This window comes from Podarcis pityusensis (assembly GCF_964106645.2).
Source record: "Podarcis pityusensis genome assembly, chromosome: 6".
NCBI classification, from domain to species: Eukaryota; Metazoa; Chordata; class Lepidosauria; order Squamata; family Lacertidae; genus Podarcis; species Podarcis pityusensis.
Window position 1 is genome coordinate 44,463,233 of NC_138030.1, and position 13,983 is coordinate 44,477,215.

Genomic DNA, 13,983 nt, shown 5'->3' on the forward strand with positions numbered 1-13,983 from the left:
TTTCACATCCTGGCAGAGGCGTCACACATCCTACTCCAACCTTCAAGTACAAAAGCAATTTATTCACATTATGTAAAATTTAGTGTGCTTTGACTGCTGCACACTGAATTCACGTCAGCTGAATATTTATGAGCAGATTACAGAAACAAATTTACCACTTTAGCCTTCAGCTAAGTTTAAAGGCATTCAAATATTTATACTAACTACAGCCCACTTCAGACATAAGTTCAATCCTTAATTTATTCCACAGTGAAGTGAAGCAATAAGCAAAGTTCTGCTATATTATGTTTTGCTTCTTCCTTTGATATTTCTACTCCCTGCTTTTAAGCCATTGTCAGGGTGCAGACTTCAGCCTTTGCCATCCAACAAGCCTACAAACTGGGGCAGGATCTGAGGTATATAGTGTGCCCCATTGGCTCAGAAAAACCTCTTACTGACAAGCCAGTAGTATCTGTCTTACTTAAGGGCTCAAGGTAGGGCAGAACTCTGCCTTATGCAGCTTCAGGTTGGGAACGAAAGTGAGCACCTATAAACAAGTCATTCCTTCCCATTTTAACCTGACTTATACACAGTGCTAGTTTTCTAGAAAAAGATGCCGGAACTCACCATGAACACCATCCTTGTTCTCTTATAATAGTAATGGTGCCTACCTGAGGTGCCAGAACTGAGTTCCAGCAAGTTCTGGCTGGAAATAAAACCCTGCTTGTACATGCCTTATACTCTAGTACTTAACTCTGTTAACTTTGGTCATTCTCAGTTGTATCCCATGACTCTATACTGTACTTACAGATTCAATCACTTTCATGTACCTTAGGCCAAAATCAGTTTCTCTCTTATGTTTGTTTTCCTGAGCTTCACCCAAGACTCAGTAATTTAAGAGAAGCTGATCAGCAGCTTAATTACTGAACTGTGATTTGCGTCTAAAAGTCTCTCATCCAAACTTTATTTTAACCACAGCAGCTTCAACATTTAGCTGGATATATTACACACAATTTCATCTCTAAAAGAGGTTTATATACATGCCACTAAGTAGCAATGCAGGCCAGATTCTGAAAAGACAGAATTCACAAATATTATTCACAAACATACTACAGCCAGATTTATATTACAGTACAGTATATCACATTAGGATCCTTTGAGAAGCATCTGATTTGAATCCAATAACTGTATTTGGAAAGAATGAATGATAGGATCAATATATTAACACAGGATTTTCATGAAAGTATCAAGGTATTTTAAGAGAACATAAATTTCTAATGATGCCTAGTGTAGACATAACTTCAACTTAGCTAACTATTTAAGAAATTATGAGTAAATTTCAATCTCCCAACACTTGAGTTATTTCCCTCTCCTTGTCAGTGTTAATCATGAGATAGCTTTGCATCTGTTAAGAGTTACATTAAACATGGTTGCAAACCAGTGCTAAACTCCTGGTTAAAACGCTAACCTAACAACTTTAATGTGCCCTGGGTTAGATTCAGATTAAGTTAACCATACTTATTTCCATATAAAATCAACGAAAGCAAAAAGAAGGTGCCTTAGTCCACAAGAAACAGCTTTATTAGGAGGAAGCAGCATGTCACAAAATAATGAGCAAGCTTTCCTTTATCTATTTGGATGCTGTGCAGAGGCAGGGGGTTAGTGAAGAGAGGAAGAGCAAAAGTTTGGCTGGTCTGGATATAACTCAGCCTAAAGATGGAGACTGCAGACCATACTGGATTAGTCTCTAGTCAGCGCAGGTTTCAGGTTATACCTACATCTGTTCTGGGGGTTCCTTGAACTATCTGGAGCAGATAGATTCAGGTAGGTAGCCGTGTTGGTTTGACACAGTTGAAATAAATAAAAAATTGTCCAGTAGCACCTTAGAGCTTAGAGCTTATACCCTTAGAGCTTACTTAGAGCAAGCTTATACCCAGAACAAACTTAGTTGGTCTCTAAGGTGTAACTGGACAATTTTTTATTTATTTGGAGCAGATAGGGGAGAGGAAATTCTGTGCTGAAGGCAGAAATCCTTGCGCTAACAGGATGACTTTGTTGGATACCAGCCTTCATCTAGACTCAGCTAGATAATGGTTAATGCTGACAAGGAAAGAGGGATTTCACATGAGAGAAGAGGAAGGAGTATGATCTCCTATGAAAGGAAAAGTCTATTTTCTAACCAGCTCAGTAAACTGCATATGAGCTAAAGCAGTTCTTTTAACAGCAATTAGCATTCTGCTAAATAGCTACCAAATACCTGAGTCAAGAGCTGGACTTGCTTTATTTTTTCAAAATGCAGCCTAGACTACCATCAGAACACAGATGGAACAGCAAATAACCATTAGTACAGAACAGCAGGATGAGTAACTGTTCCAGCAGTTCTCTATAGTCCTAGTATCACTGACCCCAATCAAAGTCTTTAAAGATGATGTAACCAATAATTCTGAAAGAAACAGACTGAACATTAAAACATCATTGGAAAGGTATTGTGAAAGCTCTTCAATGCCCTGTTTGGGAAACAGAACATCTTGAACTATTTAAGGCCACTATATACAAGTTTAGACAGCAGTTGCACTCATTTATAATTTTCCAACACAAAATATTTAGATAGGAGATAGTAACTAAGATCAAAACTGTAAGTCTTAATGGCAGTATTCGTTTTTGCAGTGCATGAGACAGTTTCCAGACCAGGAACTGTTATTATATGCAATGTAATATATTTACTCCTAACATAAATTGAATCATATGTAGCACTTACAGCAAACAGTACAAAATTATCAGTCATGGCATTAATCCACAGCAATGCAAACAGAACACACCACTGTGCATAACCACACACCTTGATAAAACAAATATTTGTTTCTGATGCTTAGTACAGATATTTTTATTGTTTCAGTATTAAAGGAATCCAATTCCTTATGGAAACACAATTCTGCTGTTTTGTAAAACATAGATTTTTCTGCAGGCAGCTGATTATATTAATTTTGCCTGATACTTCCTTCAGCTGTCAGACATAGAGGTGATTATTTGACTGGTGAAAATTTAGGCATGTGTATTGCAGATACCTGAAAACATTAGAGCACAAAAGAGCAGTGTACTGAATCCACAAAACCAATGAACTCAGAGCTAGCACAAAATCTGCAAGCATAATCTTCTAGACCTCAACCATAGATTAAATGTGTTCCACTCCCAATTGTTCTTCCTACAACTTCCTATACTTTTGTCATGTGACGGACTAGCCTTTTGCAGGCAAAGCAAGAAGAAAAATGCTGTGGCATATATGACTCTGTACGTATCTGGACTTGTTTGCATAACACTGCTTGGGCTAATGAAAGTCCTAAGTGAAGATAGATACACACAGGGAGTCATGAACTCTTAATACCACCTCTCCTCTCCTGCCCCCCCTCCTTTTTATCAGTAGCCCACCCCCTCCTCAGGTTTATTATTTGCTACCTATGTAGTTTTGGTAAAAGAAAAAGTTGTACTTTAAAAAAAATAGACAGTATTACCGGTACTTCAAAAATAAGACACAGAATGCATATAGTGTTAGATTCGGAGAACAATGCTTCCAAAATAATCCCATGTTCACAGTCTTTTTGGAAACTATATCCCACTGTCACCCTGACTAGGTGGGCACAGGACAGGTCCTCCTGTTATTTTAAGTAAATTGTCATCTTCCCAAATGTGCAGAATCATTTAATATAAAGGTTAATCTATTACTTATGATTACAAAGACATGCCACTGAACTATATAAATAGTGGTTCTTTTACATAAATAGTGACTCCATTATTTCACAATAGATGTAATTTGCCAGACAAGCAAATTCCCTTTACATTCGTTTTAGACTGGACATGTAGTTCCTCAAAACTGACCCTCAGTTGGAGTTTGAGCCCCTTTTAATTATTTAGAAGCAGTTTATACTTGCATCTTTCATGTGACTCTACTTTTAGAGTCCGTAGAATCAGCATTACTGAAGAATGCTTCAGTAATGCTGTGGTGAAGCTTCAAGAGGGACACTTAATCTTAGCTGAGTTATTCACTAAGGCAACTTTCTATCAGCAAGTTTAACCAGTTAGTGGTCTTGCGCATGTAACAGTAAGCTGGCTTTCTATTAATCTTCTGAACTAGTTCCTTTATGCTACCTGTGCAAAAGTATTTAGGAACTCCTCATCTTTACTGATGACTTCTCATTTATACAAAGCAGACAGTGGTGACCTAGATATGTGACCCACTATTTTCTACAAGCTATTCTAGAGAGACTAAGCTGTGGAAGCTTTTCCAATGTGACAACTGATTCTCCAGCACTTTCAGCTTCCTCCCCACCCCCACCCTCACCCCCCACCCCAGCAGTACAGAATTCATTCTACAAAGTCGCAGACAAGCCAAGGGAATTCACACCCTGAACCTGAATTTCTAACAATATTTTTAAAAATCTTTTACGCCCCCCCCCATTCTGCACCAACTATGTTCAGAGCTCCAGATTCAATTTATGAGGATAAATTGTAATTATCTACAAAAAGGGGAAGTAAAACAGAGATATGACAAATAGCACCGTCTCCAATCTTTTTACCCTCCAAAATGCTGTATTAAAATCAAGTCTTGCAACAATATTCCACCGAAAACAGATTTATAAGGTCAAGGTCAGCCTTACCTCATCCCACTCTGAAGCAAATGAAGGTGATTTCTCCAGCCTTTTCTTTCCAGCACTACAATTGGAAAGTGATTCACTTCTGCTCCCCATAGTATCGTCCTCTGTTGGGGAGGTGGTCAAGAGGTCAGAGTCCGATTTTGACAAGCTACGGCTAAGTTTGAGTTCTGCTCTGGGCTTGCCTCCTGGGTAAATTCTGCCCACAACACTGCTCTTGTCTCCTTCCTCAGCACCACCAGGGTGCTGTGGCAAGTGAGGATGTGCTAAAGTTTCAGGGTCCAACTTGTTGTCACTGGTATGGCGGACAGTTGAATAGACCACTTTATTTTGGTCTGCAGTGCTAGTCTGTACCGATATGGATTCCTCAACATCTTCAAGCTGCATAGCAGTCCCCTCGGTACTTCCTTTGCCCACAGCAGAAATAAGTCTGAAAGGGTCCTCATTTATTTCACACACCGGAGAAGAACCATGCAGCAGACCTGAGAACTGATCCAGCACTTGGACATCTTGGGCATCTGCTTGGCTGTTGCTGCTCCTCCTTTGGTCTTCGGTAAGATGGAAGCAAAACAAAAAAACAAAGGCCAAACACAGAAATTAAGAAACAGAGCTTCGGCTTTCCCTCACTGAGGGGGAGAAATTAAAAAGAACAGTTCAGTATTGTTCTGAGTGCTCAGATCGTACCCGAAGTCAGAGCATTTATGAAATTCCAAACACTGGCCTGATTTATGCTATCTGGCAGCCCGCCCCGTTTCATTTTATTCCTGTTAACACTAACAATCAGCCCTTGCTATATAAGGTTTGGAGAAGTGCTAACTATACTCTGCAGAGAGAGGGGCAGGCTGAGACTCCTGGAACACAAGATATTTCCATAAAGGCCAAAGTGTTATTTAGAGCAGCACTCCCTACCCTTGGCACAGAGCACCGGGTGGGGAAAAATAAAAGCTGCAAACAACCTGCAAGTTCAAAAACATTTCCCCCTCCTCCCTACAGCTGCTTCCTTCCCTAGTGGCTTGAGCTCACCTCCTTATGCAAGAGAAATAAGAGCTCTGTAGTGAGGTTAACTCCACCAAAAGCTTGCTTCTCATTAACAAATTCCTCTACACAGAGTGGATTGCCCTATTGCTTGCAATATGAACTGCTGCTGAAACGTGACACTTAACAACAAATTAAAACATAAGTCTAGTATCAAATAAGAGGACCTGATTTAAAGCATTGGCAGATATGAATTATTCAAAAGTTTGTAGTGAAGAGACAGTTTTATTAATACAATTTCCAATACTCACTATAGGTAAAAGTGAAATTCAAAGACCTCCCCCCACCTAGCATCCTCACTACAAGAGAAAGGTCCTTAATAGCTAAATGCGGGGTGGTGTTTAAAGGGCAGAAAGAGGCAGGACCAAAAACATGGCCTTTTATAGTACATATCACTCTTGGTTAAAGGAATCAAAATATTATGCCTAGGTTTCAAGCCCCAAGTCCCCCTTTGCAGCCATTTTAGAGCTTCTTTTATATTTCCACAACAGCCATGTGAGGTAGGCTAGGCTGAGAGTTAGTGACTGGCCCAAGGCAGAAAGTGAACAAGAAACAATTATGACTTATATGAGTTTATAATGTGAAACTGCATGTGCTCAGAGTATTTTTTGTTTGTTTGTTTGTTTGTTTGTTTGTTTATCAATGTTTTGTTTGGGGTTTGCTGAGAGCTGTCAAACTCCTCAGGCTCAGAGCATATTTTGTAGTCCACAAAATATGATGCCATAATTAATTTCTCAGGCTTTAAGATACTACAATACTTATTTTTTGGTACCTTATTTCATGTGTTCTTTTTTTAGAGGAAGGGGGCCCCAATTTTGGGAACTGCACCGGGATCCACAACCATTTTAATCCAGCCTTGGCTAAAGGTCAGAGGAAAGAAAGAGATAAAAGTGCAGAATGTCTTCCCACCTTTTGTGCAAGGACTGAGACTATTTAATGTGGTATCTATACGTAATGTTAATATTTAGCAGCACTGCATTCAGAGGGTGGAGAAGCAGCTGACAGTGTGTGTTGCACACTGGAACATTTGACTGTCCCAAAGCCAGCAATGAAGCCCAACAATAGGGTCACTGTTCAAGTGAAACAGTGGATGTGCTTTCCATCTCCTAAAAGCAAAACAGCAAACAGAAAAATATTGTCTGTCATGAGCAAAGTCTTGTGAGAAACCTTTGCAAGCGTTTTAGTAATGCTCCATATTTAACACTCCAAACTATGCTTTTCCATCAGAAAAAACTGGTGTTGCTTTTTTCTAAGTACACTTCAGTGAAATTGGAAAGACTTTGAATGAGCACTTACCTTTTGATTCAGGACTTGGATATTGCTCAGAATGACTAGAAGCAAAGTCAGAAGAAGCTTGGCAATTCAGTGGCCACTGGCAATCTTGGGAAGACTGACCTTTTCGTGGCCAGGCCTGCAAAAGGATCTTATATTATTTAAGTTCCAATGCCATTATCAAAGCAGCATGTGCCAAAGCGCAAACTCTACACCCAGAATAATACTCCTGCAACTAAGTACAAAATGTTTTCTATGTATCCCGCTTCCAAGGTTTCAAAATGTGACTTTGTATAAGTGGGAACTTTGACAAGTGGCAGAAAGGAATAGAAGGGTGAAAAGGACAAAACGTTGGTTTAGATCATGAATTAGATCATGAACAAGGTTAAGGGAAAAGAAAATAGCATGGGAATCACTGGAGCCCTGAGCCCCTGAAAATGCCTACCTCCTTGTTTGATAAATCAGATGCTCCCTGCTTATTTCTAAGCTGCTCTTTACAACCATGATGATTAGAAAAAATGGTTTTTAGAATGTGGAAGCATGGGATTCTCAAAATGCCAACTCTAATACCAGATGCCTGGCACCATATTGGACACCAAACCAGCAAGCATGCCAGTTGTACACACATATTGTACTATGTCCTGATCGTCCTACTTTCTGCTTTTTTTCTGTTACATTTGATTTCACATCTCCCTTTTTGGTGGTCATGACAAACCTTCCTGAACATGTTACCACAGCAATATTCATCAAACATGTCCTAACCTGTCTAATAATAATAATAATAATAATAATAATAATAATACTTTATTTATACCCCGCCCTCCCCAGCCAAGACCGGGCTCAGGGCGGCTAACAACCAATAATAAAAACAAGTTGATTAAAATACAATTTAAAAAAGATTAAAATACAACATTAAAACATTAGGATGCAACCTCTTCACAGGAGGAGAAAGGAAAAAGAAAGAGGGGGAGGGAATCAAACTGATTCTAAGCCAAAGGCCAGGTGGAACAACTCTGTCTTACAGTCCCTGTGGAAAGAAATCAGATCCCAGAGGGCCCTGGTCTCATGAGACACAGCATTCCACCAGGCCGGAGCCAGTGTTGAGAAGGCCCTAGCTCTGGTTGAGGCTAATCTAACTTCCTTAGGGCCCGGGACCTCTAGCATGTTGCTATATATGGACCTTAAGGTCCTCTGTGGGGCATACCAGGAGAGGCGGTCCCGTAGGTATGAGGTATATAAGCTTGTTATGTGGATAAAATTGAGCATGTGGAAGAAAAGATGGGATGCAAATATAATACATGCATAAATGATATGTCTGTTGCTTATACTGGAAAGTTAATCTAGGAAGGTACCATACTTGGCTTTCCATCTGGTTTGTTCTGCAAAACATGCAGGCATTACAGGAAGACCATAACCTCCTTAACTTACAAGTACATCTTGGCAGGGAAGAAGTAGGCCAGTAGTAAAGTATCTCTCTATAAAACAGTGATTTCCAAACTGTGTGTCACAACACATTACTGTGTCAGCTGCAGTGTATATAATTTTTTTATTAAATAAGTAAATAATAGTGAGTTCATGTTTCCATTTTGATTCCATTTTCCAAATAACCCATCAGATCTCAAAGAACATGATGTTAGACTTCCCGTCATAATTTATTACAACTTTCCCCACTAGGCAAATACGTCACATGAAGAAGTCACAGGCATTTTCCTTCTTTCACTTACTTCATGTACAGTCCTTTGCCATTTAAGCCCATACTGACTAACTTGCATATAAGCTGCAATTTGTTTTTGCTCCTACAGTAAACATAAAATGTTAAGATTTCCCTCCCAAGCTGTTTATTTCCATTATATTTAGGTTCAAGGCATATTAAGGATCGATGCTGTCCTACCTGTGGCTGGACACTGCTGGCAGGACCGGAAGATGATTCACCTAAGAATTTAAAAATAAAAATATTTAACATGTGAACTATGAATTCCTGTCCTTGGCCAGTAACAGTTAAGAGAAGGGCAGCGGGCAACAGTGGAAGGTGGCATCACTCAAATACAGTTTCCAAACAGACAGGTGGTTTTCCAGCCCTACAAAGCAGTGTGTCAACTTTTCCTCCATCACGTGGAGAACCGCTTATAACCTAAAGGAGTAGATCATGCTCAGAAAGAAAATGGGGGTATGGGAAAGGCAACATAAATCCTACCTGGAAGACAGTTGTTTGGAGGCAGCTGTCAAAATTGGGGAACTATGTCACAACACTAGATTACTATCAGCAGTACAACAGTAAAAGTTGGGCTGCATAAAACTACGAAGGACCATAGTTCAGTAGGATAGCATTGCCCCACATTCAATCCTCATCATCTACTTTCTGATAGAAGAGGCACACAGATATGGGCCTCAGATGTCTTTCATAGGGCAGAGCTTTCCAAACTGTGTGTTGTGACATTTAAGTGTGTCGGCTGCAGTGTGTAGGTGCGTCATGCAAACACTCCCCGTGCTCCTTCCAGGGCTAGAAAGGGGTTCGTTTAACCTCCGGTTCGCTGGTAAAACTGAATTAGTGTCGTGAAATAATGCATGTCTTAAAAGAGTGTCACCGACATGAAAAGTCTGGAAAGCTCTGTCATAGGGTCTGGGTCAGTTCATATGGGGAGAGGCACTCCTTGTCAGCTTATTAGTCAGTCAGTGAGTATTGTGAAGGGAGTTGGCGTCTGTATTACGTTTTGAATTACTGTGGTAACAGAGGTTCCTTGTACTTTTATATACCTGTATCTGTATCTGCAAAACCTAGGTATATATCAACGTCCGGAACTGTATTACTGAAGCTTTTATCTTCTGCACCAATGAACTGTTTGGGACACCTGTGTGTGGTGACTGGAACTATGTAGGTCTCTCACACCAGATTCCCAACATAGCAGTAATCTAACATAGAGGTTACTGGAGCACAGACAACAAAAGTTAGGCTATTCCTTTCCAGATAGGGGTGCAGCTGGGCCACCATCCAAAGCTGATGGAAGGCACTCTGCTCCACTGAAACCACCTGTGCCTCAAGCAAAAGCGATGGATCTAGAAGTACCCCTAAGCTGGGAACCCAAGCTGGGAGTGTAACCCCATCAAGAGCAGGCCACCTCCCATCTATCCGGTCTAGATGTATAATGGGGAACATAATCCAAAAAGCCTGTAAACACCCTCTAAACCTCTGGAAATCCTTTTAAAAACAAGCAGCACTTACTAGCCATTTTCAACACGTTTCCTGCAGTCTTTGTGCTGTTTTGGGGCCATTTTTGCACCTTTTGCAGTTTAAATTGAATTATTTATTTATTTCCCGGAGCTGCACATATATGCAGTCATGCAAGAGTTGAACACACGTACATATGGGGTTGCCTGTATGTCCCACTGAACATAAGACTTTCTTTCAAATCAATATGCATAGGAGCAGGGTACATGATTTACATGCTGTCCTTTGAACAGCAGTGCTTAGTTTTCATGCAAACCAAGGCTTTTAGCATAGTGCCACCAGTAATTTAGACTATTGTTCCTACTGAAAGCAGGTATAGACCCACAATTCTGATATGCTGTCAACTGCTGAAAATATTTTTGTTTTAGTAATATTTTTAGAGAATTTATTTGATTCAGGGTTGGTCATTTATTCTGAATTTTATATTTTATGAGTTGACCATTTAATAATATTCTCTCTCTCTCTCTATATATATATATTTAAAGGAAAATGTAACGCATGAAGTGCTCTCAAGTTACCTCTCACTTGAAGTAGTAGGGGTGCAAGCTTTGTAACAACAAAATTCAAAGAACATCGCAGTTATCAAATCACATGCAAGACACATTAGCTGGGCTCCTGTAGGACAGAATAATTAAGTATCGAATATGAGGGAATAGTTAATTTCCATTAGGTGGGTCAATAGGAGATTTGTTTGTATGTGTTTGCCTCTCTCCTTTGTTAATTACTTTCCCAGCTGGCTTCAACAAAAAGAGCAGATTATGTCAAAGGAAGCCATATCAGTTGGTGCATTGGTAGATACTTTGATCAGAGCTGTTCCACTAATCCTTGCATACCAATGACTTGTTGCCCAGATGAGAGACTTCCACCTAGCTTTATTTTTCCAAATTAAAACTTTTGTAAAACAAAAAAGTTAAGACACTAATAGTCTTCACAGGTACCAGAAAAATGAACACTCCATCACGAATAAGATGCCAAGGAAGAAATAGTTTAACTAAAATCCTACAAAAGCATCTTATCAGACAGTCACTGCAAAATAAGCCTGCCCACCCAACTAAAACAATAATGGTTTGAACGTCTCGTCTTCTGCCCAATACATGCTAATTACATATATTTGCAATAACTTTTACCTTTTGTTTTTTTATCTGTTGCAGCGTGTTTCTTAGTTTCTGCTGTTAGCAGCAGCTCATAAGGATGCTCCTCTTCTTCATCAGCTGTGCTTCCCCTACTCTTCCTCTTGCTGACAAAACCCTGACCAAACACAAAGACACACACATGGCATGTGCAGTTAGGTAAAAGCTAGCAGTGTCACTGATGAGGCTCTTTTTGGTCATGGAATATGCTTAAGAGATCGAAGTCTCAGGAGTATAACCTTCAGTGCTACAGTGTCTTCTTTACCGACAGATAACACTTTCCCTCCTCCTACAATCCCATTACTGTTCTGCCTCAACTATACCCACAAGTCCCTTAATGCTGTTTCTCTTCCACCTCAAATGACCCATACCAAAAACCCCATTTTCTGCTATAGTACTGCAATATGAAGCACACTTTGCAGTGCCCTTAGAGTCCTTTAGTACCAGTGCAGTACAACTGTACCTTCTATGGGGGTTACGTTCTGGGAATGGTGCATATACACAAACTGCCCCCTTGGAACTGCCTATACACAAGCACCCCTTACCCTTGCAGATCCAGTACATCAAGAAGGCCTTACCCGGTAAGTGCATATGCTCCAGGATGCTCTCACAAGATCTTGTGGGGCTGTCCGAGTTTCCATGAGATTTCACACAACCGTCTCCAGGCTTTGCACTGGGTTTGCTTGGGCAACCCAGCATGAAAAGCGCGTTTAAGCTCTCTGCCTTGCTTACTGGGCAAGGCCCCCTCGGTGCACTGGCTCTGGAAGTCTGGGGAGGGTCACATGAGATCTTGCAGTAACTCAGCCCTATGAGATCTCGCAAAAGCATCCTAGAGCCCGTGTGCTGAGCGAGCCTTGCCTGGTAAACAAGGCAGAGAGCTCAAAAGCTCTTTTCACGCCAGGAAAACCCAGGGCAAAAAGAGCTTTTAAGCTCTCTGCCTTGCGTGCATTTAATTTGTGCAATTTCAACCAGCCAGCTTCAACCATGGGAGGGTGAAATGGCACAAGTTAAATGTGCATAAGATGCTATTGTACTGTCCTTAAAGTGTAAAACAGGCACTGGTGAAATGAAGGAGGTGGTAAGTATCTTGTAGCAGCACACTTGTCTTAGAATGACAAGTTGCAACATTATCTGTTGTGAACTGTCCTGAGATCCAAGTATGACAGGTGGTATACAAATTTAATTACTAAATAAAATAAATAAATCTAGACCTTCCCAGGACTGAAGAAAATACTACTATATAGGGGATGGTGTCAAAAGGGATGCCGGAGGGAAGGGCTGAATTGGTGTGGCCATATATAGGCACAGAGAATGAGAATATCAAGAATGTCTAGGTATTTTTCCAACTCCAGCACCTTACATTGTGGTTGCATCTACAGGAAACCATGTCTGAACTGAACCAGAGTTTTCAATGCCTAATGTGAACTTTTCTTTAAAGGAGAAATATTCTGTCAAACTAGGGTTGAGGAATATACCAGGCAGAATTGTATTCCACAGGTGCATGTCTAACAGAATGCCAGTTGTGGAATGAAAGATCTAGATGCTCTAAACAAGAGTGAGGATGGAGTTGGAATTAGGTGGTGTACTGGAAAGATACTAAGGCTTGTATTCAGCTAATGTTTACTCAGAGTAGACCCACTGAAATTAATAGATGTAAGTTAGACATGGCCATTAATTCCAGTGGGCCTACTACAAGTAAAAGTTAGTTGATTGCAACCCTAACTTGCATAATAATCACAGAAGTGTAGAAAAAATATTTGTGTCTTCTAAGATATTAAAATGTTTGAAGAAACTTCCTCTACCATAACAGCCCCTCAGAGAGAAACAATACACTTACCTTAGAAGATGAACTTTGCTTCTCTACAAGTTCCTCCTCTTCATCAGGGGGAGGCTTGGCAGGAGGCGGCGGACGCTCTCTCTACAGTACAGAAAGCCACTATCAGTATCCTGTGCCAAATTCATTCCCAACTTTCAGATCTTTTTGGAAGCAGCAGGTATGCCCTGGAAGAACTGACCTTGCCTCCCTTCAATACCTCTGTTGATGGCAATTTAATGTTTTAAAATAATGATCTCATTACTGTGTTACAGTTCGTGACTAGACGTGCTAGAGAGAATTTGCTAATGTTTGATGATATGGCAGTGCTTTGAAATCACAGAGCTTCACTGCGGGGGCACTGTGATGTACTATCTGCCTGGCACCTATCTTTTCTGTTGTGGTACCACCCTGTGGAACCACTTCCCCTCATAGATCAGGCAAGTGGCAACCGTGATGTGTTTCTAGTGCTTGCTGAAAGCTTATTTACTCACTCAGGCCTTTGGGGCACATTTATCCAACTCACTGCATTTTAGCTGGTTATGCTTGCTACTGTATCTATCATACATTATTGTCTTGATTTTAATGTCTTTGTATTTTAGCTGGTTTTAAATGACCATTATGCACTCACACAAACATATAATATTAGGCAGTATGTAAGTGGTTTTAAATAAAATAAGTAAAATATTTGTCTTTGCATTAGTGCCACCAGAGAGATTTTGCATGCACTTTGCGCTATCTAATGATTGACTTAGATAGCTAATTTCAGGCAACCAGTATTGGATATACTACATTTCACAAGTACATGGAAAGTTGGCATGGAAGTAATGCTCTGGGCACCTTCCTTAAATTCTGCTGCACTAAAATCCTAAAACTTCATTA

General features: G+C 40.2%; 1 protein-coding gene across 12 annotated transcripts in view; it reads right to left on the minus strand.

Moving 5' to 3' along the window:
* LOC308479371 (ankyrin repeat and SAM domain-containing protein 1A-like) overlaps positions 1-13,983 on the minus strand; it is a 112,629-nt gene that overhangs the window by 59,829 nt on the left and 38,817 nt on the right. For all 12 annotated transcript variants that reach the window (XM_081010011.1, XM_081010008.1, XM_081010004.1 and 9 more), the window contains 5 exons: positions 13,126-13,206; positions 11,286-11,406; positions 8,824-8,864; positions 6,957-7,071; positions 4,632-5,173 (listed from right to left, as the gene is read on the minus strand). In XM_081010011.1, the coding sequence (XP_080866137.1) occupies positions 4,632-5,173; positions 6,957-7,071; positions 8,824-8,864; positions 11,286-11,406; positions 13,126-13,206 (900 nt within the window). The remainder of the gene's footprint in view (positions 1-4,631; positions 5,174-6,956; positions 7,072-8,823; positions 8,865-11,285; positions 11,407-13,125; positions 13,207-13,983) is intronic.